This window comes from Cyprinodon tularosa, unplaced genomic scaffold (genome assembly GCF_016077235.1).
Source record: "Cyprinodon tularosa strain WSP-4 unplaced genomic scaffold, ASM1607723v1 ctg90, whole genome shotgun sequence".
Lineage (NCBI taxonomy): Eukaryota > Metazoa > Chordata > Actinopteri > Cyprinodontiformes > Cyprinodontidae > Cyprinodon > Cyprinodon tularosa.
The window spans coordinates 2,624,719-2,648,206 of record NW_024039674.1 but is presented as its reverse complement, the minus strand read 5'-3'; the positions used below and the strand labels follow the sequence as shown (position 1 = coordinate 2,648,206).

The window sequence follows — 23,488 nt, the reverse complement described above, 5'->3', positions numbered from 1 at the left end:
GTCTACGAGGTACTGGAAACCCCTGCCCCGTCGACGAACGTCCAAGATACTTCTGACCAAGTAGGCAGGGTGACCATCGACATCCAGAGGGGGTGGAGGGGACCCGGGAGGAGGACACAAGGGGCTAGACAGAACAGGCTTGAGTAAGGAAACATGGAAGACTGGGTGGATCTTCAGGCTTGGAGGCAGATCAAGGCGCACAGAGACAGGACTAAGAACTGAACTTATCCTGTACGGACCAATGAATCGAGGAGACAGCTTCTTATTTAAGGCTTTCAGCCTGATGTCTCTGGTAGAGAGCCAAACCTCCTGACCAGGTGAGTACAGGGGCGCAGGGGAACGTCTCTTGTCAGCAATGCGGCGGTTACGCTCGGCAGTACGGTTCAGAGCCTTTGTGACAGCCCTCCAGGTTTCTTTGCACCGACGGACATATTGTTGAACTGAGTTTACAGACAGATCCCTCTCCTCCAGGGGGAATAGAGAGGGCTGATAACCCAGAGATGCCTCAAAAGGAGAGTAACCAGAGGCAGCCGAGACGTGGCAGTTATGAGCATATTCCACCCACACCAGTCTTGAGCTCCACGTCGAGGGACGGGAAGAACAAAGACATCGCAAGGTGGCCTCAAGCTCTTGGTTCATGCGCTCAGTCTGGCCATTGGTTTGAGGGTGGAAACCTGAACTAAGTGCTGCTTTGGCACCAAGTGCCGAACAAAACTCCTTCCAAACCCTAGAGGTAAACTGAGGCCCACGGTCTGAAAGGATCTCAAGGGGAATCCCATGAAGACGAAACACATGTTTCACTAGAAGATTAGCAGTCTCTAAAGAGGAGGGGAGTTTCTTTAGCGGAACCAAATGACAGGCCTTCGAGAATCGATCCACTATTGTGAGAATGGTGTTAAAGCCCTTGGAACAGGGTAAACCAGTCACAAAGTCTAAAGCTATACTAGACCATGGACGCTTGGGAACCGACAAGGGTTGCAGATAACCACTGGGAGGCTGGTTATGAGACTTGTTCCTGGCACAAACAACACAGGCAAGGACATATTCCCTGACGTCTTTGTACAAGGAGGGCCACCAAAAGTGACGTCTGATCAGGGCTACGGTCCTGCCTACCCCTGGGTGGCAGGAGAAGCGAGCTGTATGAGCCCAGTGTATAAGACGAGAGCGAACAGCACTGGGCACAAAGAGGCGATTGGGAGGGCCATTCCCAGGACCAGGGTCAGATTTTTGAGCCTCAAGTACCTTGTCTCGTATGTCCCAGGTTAGGGAACCTATGATGCAGGAAGGAGGAACAATAGTGTCAACAGGGGTCTCGTCATTTGAGGAGAACTGTCTAGAAAGTGCATCTGGTTTGGTATTTTTAGAACCAGGTCGATAAGTTATTAGGAAGTTGAATCTAGTGAAGAACAAGGACCATCGAGACTGTCTAGGGTTTAACCGTTTAGCTTCCTGAAGGTATAAAAGGTTTTTGTGGTCCGTCCATACCACAATAGGGTGAGAAGCCCCTTCTAGCCAGTGGCGCCACTCCTCAAAAGCCAACTTAATGGCCAATAGCTCTCTGTCACCCACATCATAGTTTCTCTCAGCTGAGGTGAGTGCACGAGAGAAAAAGGCACAAGGATGGAGTTTATTGTCCTCAGAATTTTGAGAGAGGACTGCCCCAACTCCCACATCTGAAGCATCAACCTCCAGGACAAACTGTCTAGTAGGATCTGGTTGAGTCAGAACAGGAGCGGACGAAAATTTCTGTTTCAACTCAGAAAAGGCCTGCTCAGCCTCAGACGTCCACGAAAATTGTCTCTTAGTGGAGGTGAGTTTGGTCAGAGGTGCAACGGTCTGGCTGTAGTTTCTAATGAAACGTCTGTAAAAGTTGGCAAAGCCTAGAAAGCGCTGCAGCTGTTTTCTTGTTGTGGGAGTTGGCCACTCCAAAACCGCCCTGACCTTTTCGGGGTCTGACTTCACCTGCCCGCTCTCAAGGATGAATCCGAGAAATGTTATTGAGGAAACATGGAATTCACATTTCTCAGCTTTCACAAAGAGTTGATTCTCCATAAGTCGTTGGAGGACTCGTCTTACATGTACTCTGTGTTCCTCTAGTGTGCGAGAAAAAATCAGGATATCATCCAGGTAGACAAAAACAAAGTCATTCAGGAAATCACGCAGGACGTCATTGATTAGTGATTGAAAGACCGCAGGAGCATTGGTGAGCCCGAAAGGCATGACTAGGTACTCAAAGTGTCCTAGGGGGGTTTTAAAAGCAGTTTTCCACTCATCCCCCTCCCTAATTCTGACCAAGTGGTAGGCAGTTCTTAGATCCAGTTTACTGAAAATTGTGGAATCTCTAACAGGTTCAAAGGCAGAAGTTAAGAGCGGAAGAGGGTACTTGTTCTTTATAGTAATCTGATTCAGACCCCTGTAATCAATACAGGGTCTGAGTGAACCGTCCTTCTTTGCTACAAAAAAGAAACCCGCACCTAATGGGGACGAGGAAGGGCGGATTATGCCTGAGGCCAATGACTCATTCACATAGTTCTCCATACTCTCTCTCTCACGGTTTGATAGATTATAGAGCCGGCTGGATGGCAGTGTAGCCCCAGGAAACAGATCTATAGCACAGTCATATGGTCTGTGTGGTGGTAAGGACGAGGCTCTGGACTTACTGAAAACCTCCTTTAAGTCATGATATTCGGGGGGTACATTGGATATGTCAGGTGCTTTTACCTCTCTCCTGGCACTGGATGAGGTTGGTGGAACAGCTGACTGCAAGCAAGTGGATAAACAATATGGACTCCATGACTCCACTCGACCATTGCTCCAATCCAGGTGGGGGTTGTGGAGAGAAAGCCACGGGTAACCCAGAACTAGGGGAGACTGAGGAGAAGAAAAAACATACAAACTAAGTTTCTCTCTATGGTTGCCAGACACAACGACCTCAATTAGTTCGGTCTGGTGTGAAATCACAGGTAGGGCCTTACCATTCAGGGCAGATACACAGAGGGGACAAACCAGGGGAATGGTAGGAATCTTTAGCTGTTGTACCAACTCACTGTCAATCAGATTCTGCTCACACCCAGAATCAATCAGAGCATGGAGCTGAACTGACTCCTGCTCAATGATAAGGGAAGCTGGTAAGGCTAAACGGGAAACAGAGTTACTGAGACTACCCACCAGTATTCCCGTAGCTACTGGTGGGCTCTCTCTTTTGGCCGAAGGGGACAAACTGAAATGTAATGTCCAGCCCGGCCACAGTACAGGCATGCCCGGGCTTCAAAGCGACGCTGGCGCTCCTCTGGTGAGAGCCTGGCACGTCCCACCTGCATGGGTTCCTCCATGGGTAGATCTGGCTGGGGGCTAGCCCTTTGGGGGCCCCTAGGTGGAGTTGCAACAGGGGAAGCCGGCCTACGCCTTCGTTCTCTTGTCCTTTCACGTAACCGGTTGTCAATCCTTATAGCTAATGTAATTAGCTCTTCGAGGTCTGGGGGATCATCCCGATAGGCTAACTCATCCTTAACATGCTCATTTAGTGAGTTAATGAATGCCCCCTTGAGAGCCTGGGGATTCCAACCTGAAGTGGCTGCAATAGTTCGGAAATCAATAGCAAAATCTGCAACGGATCTCTGGCCCTGTTTCTGGGTCCAGAGTCTCCTAGTTACCTCTGTTTGGGTTTCAGCATGTCCAAAAGTCTGTTTGAATTCAGAAACAAAATCATCAAAGGATTGGTTAAACAGAGAATTAGAGTTATTCTTAGCTTCCGCCCACTGAAGTGCTCTCCCCTGTAGGAGTCCCACTAAATAAGAAATCTTAGATGCATCATTGGAGAAAGACTGGGGTGACCTACAAAAAACAAGGGAACATTGCAACAAAAAGCCTCCACACTTTCCAACCTCCCCAGAATAATGTTCAGGAACTGGCGAGGTGACATCCCGGAATTGACCACCTGGGGGCGGTAACGGGAGAGATGCGGCCGCTGCGCCAGCCGGAGAAGGGGGTGTAATGGAGAGTTTGTTTGTCAGTTCCTGGATCGACGCGGTCAGCTGATCCATGCGTTGAGCAGCAAACCCCTGCTGTTCAAACAACGAGCGCAACATCTCCTGGTGTTGTGTTAGCACGCTCTTATGCTCGGGGGAGGAGCCCGCTCGTGGTTCTGCTGGGTCAAACTGGCCTGATTGTTCTGTCATGATCGAGGGGATTTTTCTGACCCACATGCAGGAAACCACAAGCAGGATTCAAAGGATCAATCTCTTTATTGTACTGAAAACAGAATCCAAGATGGGTTCAGACTGATCAGCTGCTTCAGCTGCTTTGTTTCAGAAGATGAGCCGATCCCGGAGGGGGCTTGTGGATTGCAAAGGTGGGCTGGAGACCAAACGGTGGAGAGCGGGCAGGCAGACGGAGTGACAGCGGAGCCAACTTAGTCGGACAATCAGGCGGTGAAGGGTAGTCCAGCTGCTCCTTATAAGAGCTGCACCAGATGAGAAACAGGTGGATCACCTGTCGGGTTGGCACGCCCTCCAATTGGAGATCTGATTGGAAACCTGTAGTCTCAGCCACACACAGACACCATGACACAGATTCATTTCTGTCATTTTGCAAACACTCGTTAATGTTGCTGTTTTTTCACTTTTTTTCATTTTTATCTTCCATTTCATTCCACAAACATTACACTGCTGATCAATTATCCAAGCATTGAAATTCTGCATTCCAAAAAAAAAAGTTTTCAAATATACACTGTTTTCAAAATTGATCTAAACTGACTCATTTACATTTGCTCAAACAGTTACTCTCCTGTTGCTTCATGATAGCTGTGTTTATTCTATGTCTGTTAGGCTCTGATGCTCTATAATACTAGCTGCACTAACTATGCTAATTGCTAATGTAAGGTGCCTAATCCATTTTGTGATGTTTTTCAGAAATCAAATATTATTTAACCCCTTATAGGGCAATGAAATACTTTTAAAATCAACATTTCAAGCCAATAGTGTTATTGGAATCCAGGAAAAGACCTTATTACCTTTCTAAAATAAAAAAAAAATTGATATTTTGATGGAAAAAATTAATGTCAATGTAATAACAAGAAACGCCAACTTGCCTGAATATATTAAGAAAAAAATAACAAAAGTGCTTCTATAAGAAATGCATGAAAAACACTCGGAGTGAAAGAAACTTTTTTTTGGTACAACATAACCTTGGGGGCATTAAAGCTGATACTGGCACTTAAATTTTTTTAGTTTATAAACCTAGATATAATTTTTAACTTGGCTTATTAACTTTTTAGCTTTACTTTTTAACTTTTTAATAAGCTTTTTACCTTTTTTTCTTGATTAAACTTTGTTTTTTTTTTCCTTTGTTTTTTTCCAACTTAATTTACAGTAGCTAATTTAAGGACTCATCTAATTGGTCAACTGCCAAAATAAGACGTACAGCCGTGTAGCAGTATGTTTGCTGAATGGCTGGATATAGATCTTGTGCTTCTAGACCTTCTAGGGACGGGGGGCTCCATTTGTAAGGGGTATGCAAGTGATGAAAAACGGCAATTTGCCCTATAAAGGGTTAAATGACATTCAGAGAAAATGGGCAGAAGTTGAAAGAAAACATGAGATTCTAGTGATTTCAGCCTTAAGTCTGGTTAAATTCCCTTCAAAAGGTTAGCTATAACAGCAGTTAAAGTAGCTGGAACAACACATAACAGAGTCAGTAGAATCAGAATGTGTGAGAAGCTTTGTATTCCTCCAAAGTCTGAGCCAAACACGCTTGCGTGCCTTAGCCATAATTTAATCAAGCCGAGAAAGCGTCTGGACTGCGGGCGGTTCCGATAACGGTGTGGATGGTTCCACTGAGAGCTTGTCATGTGGATGGAGGAGGTCTCCTGCCAGGCGCCGCTTTTGTTGGTCGTGAAAGGAGTTTGATAAGCAGGGCAGCAGATTTCAACCACAGAGAATGAGGCGTTCTGGTGGGGGTTAGAGGCGGCAGCAGAAAAGACAAAGGCGGTTAAATTTAACCACGGAGGACACAAAACTGCTCTGCTGCTGTGATTGATTCCCTTACGAAAGTGAGTCGTGTTCAACCGGTTGTGTTTGTAAGGAGACGACCGCTGTCTCCTGCTCTGTCCCCTTATCTACAGCCCTGTGTCTGACTTCACACCCACTGTCCTGCACACACACTTACATTTCAGTGCAATTAAAGAGGATTTATGAGCTATCAACAACTGAGTTTAGCTTTCGGGCAGGCTTGCAGCAGACCTTCAAAAGCACCTGCTGCTCCTTTGAATTCATGAGAGAGACTTTAAAAAAAGATTTTTACCACATTCTACTTTATGTATTCTTGGCACACTAAAAGCTGCTTTTCTGCCTGTGGATTGTTTTCCAAATGTGTTTTTGATTTCTTTCTTTTTATTCAACAAAGAAGCAATGGAAATTAAAAAAAAGGACCATTCATCATTCCAAAACCTAATACCTAAAACCCATACTTATCTCTGCAAAAGCACAGCATCTCTCTGGGCACATTGAACAAAGATGGATGCATGCATAAATAGTGCAGATGGTTGTAAATAAAAAAGGCTTTGCACAGATGGTTGTGCTCAACAGATCAACTAGTAGTCACGGTGTTAACATCCACTGCTGGAGATGGGATTTCATGTCACGAGCTGGACTGAACAGTTGCAACAAATCTAACAAAATGCTTTTAAATCTTTGTCAAAACATTTACTTGGTTCCTCCTTTTTTTCCACATTAAAACCCTTTTTAAATTTTCACAGATGCTACCAAATGAAAGGGTTTGTAGAAAGGCATGAGCAAGGAGAAAGTCACAAGAAGCTATATGGCATTATTTACTTAATGATTAAGACTGGGACCTTATACAGACTGTAGGGTAGTAAATTTGATTCCTAATTGTTAAATTCTATGGCATTAATTCATTTGCACACTTTCTTGATACATTGGTTATTTGGCCTATTGGCTACGCTCTGATGTATGATCTCCTCTATCCTGTCACTCTAGGTGAACGTCCTTGTCCTGGTAGATCTGCAGTTGATCCATCCTCTTAATGTTCGGGCGATTGATTGAACAGAGCAATGGGAGACGGTTCTAGAATGCAACCCTGCTTTAAATAAAACCAGAACCAGAAGGGAAGGGGAAAAACAAAAGAAAAAAAGAACACATAAAGCATGCTCATCGCTGTAGGGGGCATTTTGGCTCCAAAGTTGTTCCTTTGGCACGCATTGGGCTCCCAGGGGGGCACTTTATCATGCACTTTTCTTCCCAAGGAGGCACTTTAGCACACACTTCGTAGCCCGAGAGGGCAGTTTGGCACACATTTGGATCCCAAAAAGGCACTTGAGTGCAGTTTGGAATGTCTTTTGGCTTCCAAGCGGGCACTTTAGCCTGCGCTTTGGCTCCCAAGGGGGCACTTTAACACACACTCCATATCCCGAGAGGGCAGTTTGGCATACGTTTGGTTTCCGAAAAGGCACTTGAGTCCAGTTTGGAATGTATTTTGGCTACAAAAGGGGCCCTTTAGTGTGCGCTTTGGTTCCCAAGGAGGGACTTTAGCAAGCAGTTTGGCTCCCAAGATGGAAATTGAGGGCTGTTTGGAATGAATTTTGTCTCCCAAGGAGGCAGTTTAACATGCATGTTTGAACAATTTGGCCACGCAGTGCACCTTACTGACCAGAACTACCTACATGATCTGTCTGCTGGGTTCCTGGTGCAGTTAGACCCGGATTAAATATCTCGTAGCTCGGCTCGATTTTCTGACCTTTGAAGGTTATTGGTTGGATAGGGTGCTGTTCAGGGGTATCAGAATAAAGCTGTCTCAGTTCTCGCATACATCACTCCAGATTCTTATATTGACAAAAAAAAAAAAGTGGCAAGAAAAGAACGTCTACAAACGTCTATTTCGCAGGGAAATACACTAATGTTTGTGGTCGGTATGAAACAAACAGTGAAATCTACATCACTGTATGTACGTTTTTCATCAGGATGCCAGCTGTTTACTTCTTGCTCGAATTCACAAGCAGAAGTTAATTATAAGCTCTCAGATTATTTTCAAGAGCCATGGCTTTCTGTCCATCCGAACAGATGTCCATGATGATCTAAATCTGAGCGTCTGATTCCTACGTGGCCATCTTTGTAAATATGTCTCAGCCTGACCATCTGGATTAGGTTCAGAGTGCTGTTATTTTCAGCACTACTCAGGTGGCAGGATGTCACAAGAAGATTCACACCATCTCCCTACACCGCATGCTGTCATAAACCAGAGTAAACAACCTGCTGTCAACGGCACGCGCTTTGCACTTATAAATAGACCCTTCGTAACCTTGTTTCTGTTTGGAAAAAAAAAACTCTTAACTTATCAACAGTTGATTTCTTTAAAGTCGTAAATTCAATTCAGTTTGTCAGAGGAGAAAAATGACGGCGTTTAAACCATGCACGGCTTTTAGAGCCTTCTAAGCTTTCTCTCTTGTCTCTGTTCATGCAGGGAGAACGAAGTCCTGAAGGTCCAGCTGAAGAAGTACGTCGGTGCCGTACAGATGCTGAAGAGAGAAGGCAGCCAGGGCGGCGACGGTATGACACGCCCTCTCATTCCCTGCATCTTTCTGATTGAAATCAGATTACATTTCAGTTTCTTTTGTATAGCTTCCACTGTTTGGACACAAACAGAGGAAATCTCTCTTTAATCTTGCAACATATCATTTCACTTACTTTTTTAGGGGCTCCAATAATTAACCCCAGCTCTGACAGATTGAAGCCCCGTTGGCTTGTCTTTCTGCCTCTCCATTCCTTTACTGCAGTTTTTGAGAAACTTTAAGTTTGTCTTTGTTTTTCCTGTTGCCAGGGGACAGTAGCGCTTCTCTGTATGAAGAAGAGCAAGATAAGCCCCTGCTTTTAAAAGGGGAAAATAAAAACGAACAAGGCAGATTATAACGGGCCACATAATAGTTAATTGCATTTTGGGGGATTGAGAGGAGAGCGGTTATCTCTGCTGCTTGAGGGGTTTATGTGTTTGTGAGCTTTTTTATTTTTTTGTCTGTTTTTGTGAGACGGAGGTAATGAGCTCTGTAGACCTTTGTCATGTTAATGTGTTTTTTATGTCTATAAATCCTTTTGATGTTCCACTGGCAATATCAGTTGTGAGCAAATTTTCAAAGCCAAATATTGGCCTTGGTCATTGTGTTCTTTATTTTTCTGTGGGTTATGGAGCTTCTGTCTGAGGGGAAACTACAGCATGGCGGCTGCTACAAAGCAAAGCAAGGCATATTTATTCATGTAGAACATTTCAGTCGCAAGACGGTTGAAAGTGGTCCACATGAGGAAAAAATTAACTTTTTTTTAGTCTTATAAAGGAAGCACAAAAAGTGATCATTATTGATTTAATAACTATAAAATGCTGGATTAGAAGTTGGTGGGGATGCACATTATCAATTAATGAATTAATGTAAAGTTGGCAGATCTTATCGATTGAAGAACATTTAATTGATAAGCTCTCATTGTCTTCTCTTTCTCATTAAAGAAGAAAATGTCTCCATAACATGAAGAGCTACATATATATCTAAATAAATAAATACATATCTAACATATGTGACCCAGGCAACTCAAGGATGAGGCTCGGTGGGTTCAGGTAGGACTGTTCACAATAGTGGGGATTCCCACTAGTGAAAAGCTGTAGCCTACATATGATCAGGGATGATGTCTTTCTGGTCACCAGATGGTCTTTTGTCAGATCTGGTTCTGGTTTTATCTCCTGATTTTCTTTATAACTGCTGTATGTTTTCCTTGCTGTCGTGTTTTGCTGCAATAATTATCCTTCATGCACTTGTTAACCTTTCATTCTTCCAGCTTTCTACCTTTTCTGTAATTTTTCACCCGTCTCTCTGCTTTCTTTCTGTCCGCGTCCTCCTGTGTTTCCTTCGGAACAGGAATAGTAATTCCCTCCACTCAGCGGCGTCTAAATGATCCCCCCCCTCCCTTGCTTCTGTCTTGTCTTGCTAATAATGTGCCTCTTTCCATCATACTTTGATGTTGACTACCACACCCAGTCTCCTAAGCTGTGGGTGTGTGTGGAAAGGGAGAGTTTTGGGTGAGCAGAAATCCTGCAGAGAGGGGATGAACTGATGCTCTTTTTCATGTGCCGTCAGCATGCTTCCCTGCCATCGGTGCGCAGCCTTTTTGAAACCCCTCCCGTTTATGACAGCGTGGCAGATGTGATCTCTCCAGCGCTCCTCAGGCGCTGTCAGAACCACTGACATCCCACAAAAGAACGAGTTTCTCTTCCCTCTGTTTCGAGAGGAGTGATAATTATTGTTTCCATGTAAGATAGCGTTGATTCATGTTTGTTTGGGGGGGGGATCTCGTCTTTGCTTATACTTGCTTATATGGCATCGCGTTTGTTCTGATAATGAGGGTTGATTGCAATTCATATTACATGCCTGAGTCCCGGTGGAACATCTGCATGTGTTACTGGAGCCGAACCCAGGGTGCTCATGTACTCCATGTTATATCATTGTTGCTCTGTTTTTGCTGCTTTAGAGTCTCACTTGTGCAAAAGTGGTTTAATAAAATCTTCATTAGCTTGACAGCAACTTTGTGCATTTGTATTTATGGACCTTGCTAAGAAAAAGCTGCTACCTGAAGCCTAGAAGACCTTTAGAATAACAGTAAGGATCACGTTCACAGCAAAGGGAGGTAAAGACAAACCTCATGGGAGAGATGCTGAGCTGCACCCTCTTTATGCTCAGCAGCAATACCTCCATAGGTTGTGGGGTTGAAACAATGTTTATTTTGTACCTACAGAATTTAAATGTTTGTACAAGGCAGGAGGGATTGATGTTTTTATGGACCTTTTTGAATAATGATGTCCATGGGACCTCAACCTGTTCTAATCCATTCTTGATGAGTCTTTGCAAAGGCTGCAGGACAGTGTCACGCAATATTTCCAAGAAGATCGAAAAGAAAGCAGTCCTCCATATTGTTGCCCACCATGGTTTCTTCCATACCGAGACAAAGAACAGAGACCTTTGTCGAGTATTAATGACGTTCTGGTCGGATGAATGAGACCTGGCCGTAAAAACACAGGTCGCATTTGAAAAAAATCCATCCGTGTCGTTCATACGGTCATGAAAATATCAGATACAGGTCAGAGCCAAATTGAAATTTGGATTATTTCAGGCTGCAGTGTGAACGTAGCTCTAGTTTCATGTTCTTTACTCACCTGTCGCCATATTCCATCTGCTTCACATGTCAACATATCTGCTTAGAGAAGGTCTTCTGTATTCCTTAGTTGTAAGCAGTTTATTTCAGTTCTTATTGCCTTTCTCTCATTTCTACTCAACCTGTAGATTTTCCTCTGACCTCTGACGGTACTTTCAGCTGCTCAGTTTCGTCTATTGGATATTTTCTATTTTTTGGATCATTCCCTGAACCATCTGAGTTTTGCTTTGGCAGTATTGTTTTTCTAGGAGGACTGAAAGGAGAAATTCCTTTCTGGTCTTAGTTCTCAGGAAAACTTAAACGGCTCCTATTTAGTTTCAGGCCTCCTGCTGACTACATGCCCTCTTATTATATGGGGACATATGGGAAGGTTGTATATTTGGGGGGGGGTGTAATTTTACTATGTGCAGTTGGAATTTTACTTATTTTATTCTGTCTTATTATATTTTATTCTGCTCTATTGTACTTTACAATCTTATTTTTCTCTCTTGTGTAAACGGTTGCGCTGCAAGACATGAATTTCCCGCAAGGTATTAATAAAGTAATTCAGATTCTCCATCACTGTGTGTGATGTGAAGTCAATTAAGTTTGAAACCTTTCTTCCATCTTATGTGGAACATACACAAATAATTTATCTGATGCTTATTTAATTAGCAGTTTTAAAAACCAAAGACTGTCTGTGAATGTCGAGCTGAACGTAAAATAAAAGGGGTTCCTACTTGTGGCAGTTGTATGAAGTCTGATTGAAGGTGCGCTTTAGAAATAACAGCTTTGACTGCAAGAATAGATTGTTTCCCCTGAGCTTTTCCACTGCTTCCACCCCTTGTCTTCAGGGTGATAATGTTTCAAAGCCTTTCATTCTCTCAGGTGGACGCCTAATGGCTGGCGGACTGACCAACTGGGGTTTGAGTGATGGCTCTTCCTTAGGGAATTGCTCCCTAATGGGGATGGTTGCTAGATCTCAGCTTCTTTTACAAGGATGGCAGATTGCTCCACTCAGTGGACTGAGACATCAGTTATTAACCTCTTAGGTTCTGGTTGAGCACACTAAAGATACCTGAGGAAATAAGTGAAGGCTGTTGGTCTTTTATTGATGACACTACAGCTGCCTCTTTTGTTGCTCTATGGGCCTTTTATATCGTTTTTATATAGTGAAATTGCTGTTTGTGTCGTCATGCTTGTAGAAGTTTCACCCCAGGTTTTAATTTTTTTTTAAATCTTGCTGTCCCAGAGTCCATTGTTGCAGGATTTTCCTTTATCGTTGTGTAAAAAAATACCAACTTCTGGACTCATGCATGAATCTGTGTGCTGGATGCAACTCTCTTAACCTTTCTGTATGGCGACAAACCCACTTCAAGCATTTTACTCTTGTTAGATACAGTGCGATTAAAATTGAGTGCCTCTGTGATTCGAAAATTACGTTTTGGTAAATTGGAAATCCAATGAATTGCCCAGCCCTATTTCAATTAAATGTAAATTTATTATTCATTTAATTAATTTATTAAGAAATCTATTTAAGTTAACTCTTTATTTGATGTGAAACAACACTTTGTATTTTTGTGTCAGAATATTTTCTGGAGTAAATAAATGTATCTGTCTGTCTGTCTGTCTGTCTGTCTTAAACATCATCATCTATATATCAGAACATATAAAAATGTAATTTATTCAAAACTGAATTTATTTGCTTTACTCTTTATTTAAAAATAACTATGGAATGAAATAACAATATGAATTTCTATGGATCTTACTGTATTGCATGATTCATTACAGGCTGTATTGTTGTTACCTGTGGGGTCACAGGCTAAAATGTTTGGGACCCCTGCTATAGAGGACTTAAGGTAGTATAAACCCAAGGATTACCACTAGACATTGGTGCAAACTTTAAAACTGCTATAAATATTAACTGAAGAGTATTTATTTTATAATAAAATCCCAATAATGTAAACAATACTCAGAATGATGTCCTTCTCTTTAAGGCTTTATGTTCACTGGGACTACTTCTTCTTTTTTAAGAGTCTGGTCTCTGTTGCTATGATCTGGTGCCAAACCAAGGATTTAGTCCAGTTTGATAATATTGCATTTTATAAAAGAAAGAAAACCAAATGCAGGCCACACTTTTAAGATTCTGTTTGTCAGGGAGGCTCTATGGCACAGTCCTTGGTTAGTCTTGTGTTTTGTGGTGTTAAATTCCTATAAATGCATTCAGGTTTGTCTTTGTAATATGTTAAAACTTAGAGACAAAGGTTTGTGAATGCCCTAAACTTGTTTTGTGCATGACAGCCACCCCCCTCCCCCCCCGCCTCACCCTCTGGACAGAGTCTTATTCATCAGCAATAAGGAGATGGATTACATGGCCATTTAAAACGCAATAATCTTCCCTCACCGGGCCTTGGTCTCTGCTGCCTCATCTGACAGCCAGTGGCCTAATGAGTGAATGAGAGGCATTTGTCACCGCCGCCCGCTTTAACAGGACTGTGTAACTTATTCATTACACTCATGGATGTGCAGTTATTGCCGCCCTGCGTGCTCCACTTTGCCCTCGGCCCCTATGGGCTGCTGCGGCTCTGAGCTGTCAGCTGTTTCGGTGCACCAGCCTGTTTGGACGCGCCAGGCTGAGCTGGTGAAATCTGTTTTAATAGGTCAACATGGAGGAGGAATTTAAACAAGTTTTACACATAAGTGGCTGAGATTGTTTCGGGTAAATATGAGCGTATGAACCAATCTGTGTAGGCATGGATTGTTTTTTTTTTCCTTCTGAATAAACACAACATATTGCTTTCGTGTTGAAGATCTTTTCACATACGTCCCTTGGAGCGAGTGTAGGTGAGTTGTAGCCTGCAGGGCCGGGCGATAGGGACCTAAATTAAAAAGCGCATCAGCGGCTGTGGGTGGGAATGAAGCGGGTGTGACTCGTGTGCTCGGATGCTTCACGGTATGAAGTTACTTGCGTCCCCAGGAGGCCAACTGTAAAAGAGCAAATAATGAGTCATTGTCTATGTGAATTGAGCTTAATGGAGCCCACACGTTCAGCTGGGGATCACATTGTTTGGCCTTCAGATCCGACTCCAACAGATCGGGAATGATTACCGGCTCAAAGGTGGGAGGGGCTTTTATTTTTGAGGGGGGGCATACGGTAATTACTTCAGCAGACGCTATTTATTTACCTGGCAGGAGAGAGGTGACATCGCCTACCGTTTGATACAGGTGGGGCCAGGTGGTTGATGTGTTTGTGTGTGTTTGAGAGTGGGGGGGAACCATGTGGGCGCCGTGGGGGTCTGTGACAGATTCTCATCACCTGGATGGATCAGTGTTAATGAACATTTTAATCACCCCATTCAGTGCCAGAACCTGCTGGGTGTCGTCGCACGCCTTTCTAACAGATAAATATGGAAAAGCGGCGCCGAGAGAACGGCAGTGCAGAAAATCTCTTTCCTCTACAGTCTTTAGGATCCCAGCTCAACTATTAACTGTGTTGGAGAAAAGGCAAAAGCAAACATCTTTCTAGAAAATATGTGCTTCTGAACATAATTGTTAATCTCACAAAGAAGAGTTTCTCTCAGATTAAAAGCACTTTTCATTTCCACATTTTCTGACTCTGGTACTTATGAAAAAGAGGACTTTTTCTATTGGAGCTATTTGGTTATAGAAAGGTTTTAAATTACTGTTATTTTGCTCAATTTTCAGATTATAGTTATTTAAAAGAAACACTGCCTGAATTTGGTCAAACTATGAATATATTGTGTTTAAGAGGAAAATGAATCCAGGATACAAGGAACTAAATAGAAAACAACTTTAAAAATGTTGAATTTAATCAATGATATGTACTTTAATCTCCTGGAAACGGTGTGCTAAATTGAAATACTTTGTAGTAAATTGCAAAGTAGAATATGCTAACAGTTATGGGAATTAAAAAAAAAATATATAGCTGCAATGTTTTTGTGTTTTCAGCCAAAATTCGAACTAAACCCTTGTGTTTAATTATTCGTAGGCATATTTTACAATGTTTAACCTGTAATAATGTGTCATTTTGCTTTGACTCTTGAAATATGTGCAGCATTTGGAAGTAGCTTTTAGCTCTCTGGTGTGTTTTTTAGTTTTTTGTCAACTTGAACTTTTCCGGGTCCTTATTCTAGAATTGATGGCTGCAAAGTTTGAACAAAGCAGGACAGAAAGAAGAGGAAAAATAAGTCTCTGGTCTCCCTGTGGGGTCTAGCTTAGAATTATCACCTCATTAAGTCTTAAATAAAATGCTTTACCTGCATATGATGAGATTTTGATCTGTTGTAAACTTATGAATGTTGTCACTATAATACTCACTTTTTACATTTTAGTTTCAGTTGAAATCTTTGGATCATCTAGAGAACAGAAACTCTGCAGCGTCCAGAGGTTTCTAGTCCTTTCTGTCTACTGAACACAACTTGATTGCAACTCTATTTAAAGCTGAGAGTCCTGATATCTGTGCTTCCTCTTGAAGCTTTGAAACTGCTAGTTTTTGTTCATAAGACTGGATTAGAGAGGCTGTGAGGGGGAAGGGAGGATAAAGGAAGCCGGAAGCCTTCAGGTGGTTCATCTGGAGATCCACCTCGCCTCTTACCCCGGGGTGATTTTTGGATTCACACACATGCCTTTAGGCCAGTAGTGTACTTTCTGCTCCATCCTTCTCACCACCCATTCACTACAACGATTTTTCTTGTAGGAAAGTAGGTAGATTGTGCTTATTCTAAAGGAATCACAGAAACAAACTGTCAACATTCAATCTGTTAGAGGAGGTGGGGATGATATATATTCTCAGCTGGTCTAGTTTGTACAGGATGAGGCCATTTCTTATGTAATCAAAAAATTTTTGATGAGATGTTAATTAGTCAAAACATGTTATAAATAATTTAGCTAAAAAGGGTTGATTTTGTTATTTAATCTGCAGTTTTCTTTTTTTTTTTTTAGTGTCCAACAATCTTTTTATTGACGTATTTCTAATTAAATACCTGTGGAAGGCTGGTAGATTTGAACTCACCCCTTTATTGTCAGTGTGTCGGGGATGGGGTGCATCCTGCAGCATCACTGACATATCAACCGAGGTGGTTCATTAATACGAGCTGATTTGTATCCAGCAACAGGCGACACACTGAGCTGATAATGAAACAGTTGGAGCATCTGTTTGTGATGCGCTTCTGTAGCTCCTGTGTTTTCATGGAGCATTTTTGAATAATTGGACGTCCTGTTCCTGCATGCTCAACAAACGCTGACTGATTTGGAATTGATCAAACAACATTGCAGCTTTTAAAGGATTATCTTTCAGTTTGATGAAACTGAAATGAGTGGAAATATTAAAGGTTTGGCAGATGATGTTCATGTTTTTATCTTAAATTAATAACTATGTAGAATCAGGGAATTTGATAGTTCCCTGCTCCTGGGAAATTTCAGGAATTTGATGTTAAAAGTCAGTCATGCATTCTCAGTTATTAAATGGATAACATCCATCTTTTGAGGAATAAATGATCAAACCTCTGGTTTTCTGTTAAGAAAATAAGTAAAATTTATTTTGAAGCAGTAATTACTGCACATAAAAATTAGATATTTGTACTAAAGTTGAGATTGTGGTGAGGAAATTAGTGGTCCTCCTAATTTTCAGTCAGTCTGGTGATATGTTAAAGTAGGCCGTCCTACGTGCTCTTCCCGTAAGCTATGTTCTATTTCATCCCTACTGACCGCCAGAGGCGGTGCTTAAAGCACGAATGATCACTCTTGCGCATGCACAGGTCGAGAATCTTATACCAACATAGTCACGTGTGACCCCCGGTGACACCGGTGTGCCTATATAGTCACGTGACAGCGACAGCTCAGTCCCTTTTCATCTTCTCGCATGCGGGTTGAACAGGTGGTATGACACTGATTGCTTGTCGCTGGTAGCCTCGAGACTTTGGTCGGAGCTGCGAGGCTCATCTCGCCCTCCAGAGGCTGCGCAAGCTTTTCATTATTTACAGCTTGGTTTCTTCGTCTGGTAAGTTTTTTTCTCTTATCGACGGCGAACGGGGACGCGTTCTCACCGTGACTCCCTGTTGCTGGTGCCTCGGCGTTAGCCGACTCCGACCAGCTTGTTGTTTACTGTAGCAGCTGTTTTTCGGGCTTGCTTTTTTGTTTACTGTAGCAGCCGTTTTCAGGCTTGCTTTTTTGTTTACTGTTGCAGCTGTTTTTCGGGCTTGCTTTTTTGTTTACTGTAGCAGCCGTTTCCGGGCTTGCTTTTTTGTTTGCTGTAGCAGCCGTTTTCGGGCTTGCTTTTTTGTTTGCTGTAGCAGCCGTTTTCGGGCTTGCTTTTTTGTTTACCGTGGCAGCCGTTCCGGGCTTGCTTTTTTGCTGTAGCAGCCGTTTCCGGGCTTGCTTTTTTGTTTACTGTAGCAGCCGCTTTCGGGCTTGCTTTTTCTGTTTTCTGTGGCAGCCGCTTTCGGGCTTGCTTTTCTGTTTCCGTAGCAGCCGCTTTCGGGCTTGCTTTTTTTTTGTTTGTTCACTTTGGCAGCCGCTTCCGGGCTTTCTTTTGTTACCGTAGCAGCCGTTTTCGGGCTTGCTTTTACTTTGCTAACGTGCTTGGCTAGTTCTCTTGTGGCCTTGCTGCTGCGGAACCCCTGGTGGCGTTCTCTGCTCGACCGGGTCTCCCGATCTGTCCGCTCGGTGAGTGTCAAGAGTGGCGAATTCGGCTCGACCTGACCTAGCCCTGTGAGCGTGACATGTTGGACGCGCCGTGCTGTAGAGCTTGTTTGGCCCCTCTCCAGCTGGAGGATGGGCATGATCTGTGTCCCTCTTGTTTGGGCCTGGATCATTTGGAAGAGGCCTTGACTGATGCGGCATGCCCTAATTGTTCTGTCCTGCCTTTGTCCATACGTAACGCTCGTTTGGCTGGCCTTCGAAGCGCCAGCCAGCCTGTGAAACGTGTGTCTTCTGAGGCTATGGGGCCTCCACGGAAGAGGAGCAAGAGGAGCCCCAGGGTTCCGGAGGGCATATCTGGGCAGGTGGCCCAGCTCGCTTCTGAACTAGAAGGGATGAAGGCGTTGCTTGAGTCCCTTAGGGGCGAGCGTGGCGCTGACATGTCTGGAGACCCTGACCAAGGACATAGCGTTGGTTCGGGAGTCTCTGCTTTAGAAGATGATGCCATTTCCCTGGCAGCGTCTGGCACTGATTTTCGGGATCAATTTGACTCCGGCTCACTCCTCTCAGAAGCCGGTTCACATATCTCTTCTGGCTCTCAGTCAGAGGAGGATGGTTCTGTAGTGGGCGCTCTGAGAACTGCCCTCGCCCGGTTGCATCTGGATGCTCCACAGGACCAACCTGCGGCTTCCAGTGCTTTCTTTTGGCGTCCTACTGCTAGGGCGTCCTTTATGGTTCCCCCGTCGCCAGAGTATGTGAAGGAGCTCCATGCCTGTTGGACAGACACTAAGGCCTTCTCGAGGCTGACCTCTGACGGCAGGGCACTGGCGGCCATGCATGATGCGCCCAGTCTTGGCTTGGGCCATATGCCTTCGGTTGAGCCAGCCATAGCTTCCCTCATTGTGGCGCCGGATGAGGCTTTGAGGGCCAATGCCAGGTGTCCTCGTCCTCAGTGCCGTGTCACTGACGATCTGCTCTGTAGAGCCTATGACTCTGGGGCTCGTTTGGGGCGACTTGGGAATTCCCTGTCGCATTTATTACTCGGTCTCTCGGCTTCCTTGGAGGGCGTCGCGATCGACGCACCTACCCAAGGACTGATGGATGCGTCACTCCATGCATTTGCTCTTCTGTCGAGGGAGGTTGGACGTGTCCTGTCTACCCTTGTTCAGGCACGTCGCCAGGTCTGGCTGGCTCAGTCTCCTCTGACGGAGGCATGTAGAAGGACCCTGATGGGCCTTCCAGTTGTTCCTGGGGAGTTGTTTGGCTCCGCTGCACTTGCAGCCCTGGAACGATCGGCCGAGGCCTCGCGTACCAGGCAACAGTTGGCCGGTCTGCATCGCAGATGAGCGCAGCGTCCTACTAGGAGTGCCTCTGTGTCCCTGTCATATGCTTGTCCTGCCCGGACTACACCTTGCTTGGGGCAGCCACGGTTTGCTGCAGGGCCTGCTGCCAGGCCTGCCCATGGCCACTACGATCCACCGAGGGGTCGAGCTAATGTCGCTCCTCAACCTGGGCGGGCAACTCAGCAACCCTCCCGCCCCCCGAAGGGCAGGGGGGCTCGGAGATGACGTCACTGGACCGGCGGTGGGACACTTTACCCCGGAGCAGCTCGGTTGCTGGGCCGCTCTTGTGTCCGATCCATGGGTGGTGTGTACACTTACCCGGGGTTACACGCTACAGTTCCGCCGCCGCCCTCCTGTCCCTGGTCGAGTCAGGATGACGGTGATTCGCGACCAGGTAAAAGCTCAGGCTCTGAGCCAAGAAATAGACACCTTGCTGGCCAAGGGTGCTATTTTGCCCGTCAACCCCCTGCGGGACCCAGGGGGCTTTTACTCGAAGTATTTTTTAATTCCCAAAAAGACTGGGGGACTCCGCCCAATTTTGGACCTGAGGGGTTTGAATCTTTACATGAAGTCCATCCCCTTCCACATGTTGAGCATCAGGGACGTGCTTCAGGCAATTTCCCCAGGCGACTGGTTCACCTTGGTCGATTTGAAGGACGCATATTTTCATGTCCCGATTGCACCACAGCATTGGCGTTTTCTCCGCTTTGCATTTCAGGGCAGGCATTTTCAGTTCAGGGTTCTCCCGTTCGGCCTCTCTCTGTCCCCGCGTGTGTTCACTCGGTGCATGGCCGCGGCCTTGTGCCCTCTGCAGGCCAGAGGGTTGAAGATCCTGCCTTATTTGGACGACTGGCTCGTCTGTGCGCCCACAGAAGCTCAAGCTGCTGCAGACACGCGCACCTTGCTCGATCACATGGACCTATTGGGTCTTTGTGTGAACTGGCAGAAGAGCAACCTGATTCCGTCTCAGCAGGTAACGTTTCTCGGTATCACGATGGACTCTCTCTCCATGACTGCTCGCCCATCGCCTCAGCGTGTCGAGAGCATTCTGCAGATGCTGCCTGCCTTTCTTCCCGGTCGGGCGCCCCCCTTTGTTCTCTATCTCCGTCTGCTGGGGAAGCTGACAGCTGCCGCTACTGTAGTGCCCCTAGGGCTGCTGTCTCTGCGACCACTGCAGATGTGGCTCAACAGCCTGAGGCTGGATCCTTCTCGTGCGTCACACCGTCACAGGAAATTGCAGGTGTCCCCTCAATGCCTCGTATCGCTGGCTCAGTGGCGAGAGGCAGGATTCATGATAAGGGGAGTTCCGCTGGGTTTGCTGCCATCCCGTTGGGAAGTTGTCTCTACCGACGCGTCCACCACAGGATGGGGGGCCTTGTGGCAGCGACAGATCGCTCGGGGGACATGGTCTCCACAAGAGAGGTGGCACCACATCAACGCTCTGGAGTTGGAGGCTGTGCACCGCGCGCTGCGGCACTTCCTCCCGGTCCTGCGGGGAAGGCATGTCCTGGTGCGGTCGGACAACACGTCGGTTATTTTTCACATCAACCATGATGCTACTGAGGCTGACCCGGGAGCTTCTGACCTGGGCAGCCCCTCTTTTTGCCAGCCTGAGGGCGACCCACATCCCGGGGGTGCAGAATGTTCCTGCCGACATCCTATCCCGGGGGCGTCCACCACCCGGGGAGTGGAGGCTCCACCCGGATGTAGTGGAAACTATTTGGGAGAGGTTCGGGAGAGCAGCCGTAGATTTGTTCGCTTCCCGAGAGACGACACATTGCCCGCTGTGGTTCTCCCTGTCGGACAGTGCCAGTCCCCTAGGTCAGGACGCGCTGTCGCACGACTGGCCGAGGGCACTCCTCTACGCCTTCCCGCCACTTCCCCTGATAGGCCCAACACTCCTGAGGGTCCTTCAGGAGGGACATCAGCTCCTTCTGGTGGCCCCCCGGTGGCCAGGGAGGACTTGGTTTCCGATGCTGCACAGGCTCTGTTGCAGCTCTCCGATGCCTCTTCCCTGCAGGAAGGACCTGCTGTCACAGCTGGACGGTCGGATCCTGCATCCCAATCCCAGTCGCCTCCGACTCTGGGTCTGGCCACTGCAGGGCCCGGCGTTTCCTTCTCGGAGTATGTCGGGGACATCGGACACACGATGACCAACGCCAGGGCCCCTTCCACGCGTCTGGTGTACGCCCATAAGTGGAAGGCTTTTAGCCGCTGGTGTCAGGAAAGAAGTGAGGACCCTGTACACTGTCCTGTTTCTGTTATTTTAACCTTCCTTCAAGCACTGCTTTTTCAAGGTCGCTCTCCATCCACTCTAAAAGTCTATGTGGCTGCCATCTCTTGCTGGCATTCGGTGGTGAGTGGGGAGACGGTGGGTCGTAACAAGGACGTTTCCTTGTTTTTGAGGGGTGCCCGGCGTTTGCACCCTCCCACACGCCCTGGTGTGCCGGTGTGGGACCTTTCTATTGTCCTCGCTGCCCTGCGCTCTCCTCCCTATGAACCATTGGCAGGGGCAAGCCTTGAGTGTGTGTCGAAGAAGACGGCTTTTCTCCTCGCCATGGCCTCGGCGAAACGGGTGAGTGAACTACATGCACTGTCTGTTCACGAGTCCTGCTGCCGTTGGAACCCGGCTGGTTCGGGTGTTACTCTTTGGCCTAATGCGGTGTTTCTTCCTAAAGTGGCTTCACCCGCGAGCCACACTGTGCCCCTCCAGCTTGCTCGCCTTGATACAGTTGGGCCTGATGAGCTTCTCTGCCCTGTTCGGGCACTGAGGACATATGTCAGTCTCACAGCTTCTCTCCGACAGGCAGATAATCTGTTTGTCTGCTACGCGGGGCCCCGCAAGGGGCAGGCCCTTTCTAAACAGCGCCTTGCGCGTTGGATTGTGGATGTAGTGGAACAGGCGTACATTCAGCGGGGCCTCCAACCCCCCGCTGGTGTACGGTGCCATTCCACCAGGGGTGTCAGTGTGTCATGGGCCGCTATGACTGGTCTCACTCTGGAGGCTATTTGCTCAGCAGCCTCTTGGTCATCCCCGAATACCTTTGCTAGGTTTTACAGGGTCAACTTGGCCACCCCTCACCCAATGCAGGGGATCCTGTCCCAGCGCACGCCATCTTCCCAGTGAGGTGGGCATGTTTGGGTTGTTGTTTCTGTGTGTGATTCCTCAGGACTCTGTTGGTAATCGTCATCCGTGCTTTAAGCACCGCCTCTGGCGGTCAGTAGGGATGAAATAGAACGAAAGTTACGACTGTAACTACGGTTCTATGAATCCCGGATGACCGCCAGAGCGCTCGGTCCCTCGGAATCATTGTGTGTTCGCGAGAAGATTAAGGGACTGAGCTGTCGCTGTCACGTGACTATATAGGCACACCGGTGTCACCGGGGGTCACACGTGACTATGTTGGTATAAGATTCTCGACCTGTGCATGCGCAAGAGTGATCATTCGTGCTTTAAGCACCGCCTCTGGCGGTCATCCGGGATTCATAGAACCGTAGTTACAGTCGTAACTTTCGTTTTTTTGTGCATGCGTGTTTTCAGACATATATGTGTGGTGAGCAACGGTTTCCGACAGTCATTGAAGCTCACCTTTCTTCTTTGAAAATGGCCGAGGGTTGTAAGAAAACGTGTCTACGGAGTGTATGAGAAGAAAAGAAAAGCCTCAGAAGAGGCTGATATATCATGGAATTGTGGAGATTGCGTGTCTTTTCAAAAATTTGCAAAAATCTTACACTGTACGTTTATGTGAGTCTGTTTCACATGTTGGGCTGCTCAGTGGGTAGCATTGCTGCCTTGCAGCAAGAAGGTTCTTGGTTTGATTCCCGGCCCAGGGTCTTTCTGCATGGAGTTTGCATGTTCTCCCGGAGCATGCATGGGTTCTCTCCGGGTACTCCGGCTTCCGCTCAGTGTCCAAAGACATGATTGTTAGGTTAATTGGCTTCTCTAAATTCTCCTTAATCCCACTTGGGATTAAGCAGGTTAGAGGATGGATGTTTCACATGTCCAGAATGTTTTTTTTATCAAAAAGATGTGTCTATAACAAGCAAGAAGTACCAGGAGTGAAAAAGGTCAGTGCCACGATACAGGGACAATTTCCTGCTCTTTTTTTTTATTTATGTATTTTTTTATTATTTTATTTAAAAATTATTTTCAAGAAAACTTTTGAAAAAAACCCAAAACGTTTTGGAAAACTCTAAATATCCTCTGTGAGTGATACGTCTCGCCTCGATTGGGAGGTTTATTTTTCCTTTCTGGAGCACTGCTGGGATTTGGATATGAATATTGAGAGGCTTACACAGATAACT

The 23,488-nt window shown here is 45.9% G+C and overlaps 1 protein-coding gene across 1 annotated transcript in view; it reads left to right on the top strand.

Moving 5' to 3' along the window:
* snx29 (sorting nexin 29) overlaps window positions 1-23,488 on the top strand; it is a 204,937-nt gene that overhangs the window by 39,738 nt on the left and 141,711 nt on the right. The window contains exon 14 of the mRNA XM_038274170.1: window positions 8,476-8,561. Within this exon, the coding sequence (XP_038130098.1) occupies window positions 8,476-8,561 (86 nt within the window). The remainder of the gene's footprint in view (window positions 1-8,475; window positions 8,562-23,488) is intronic.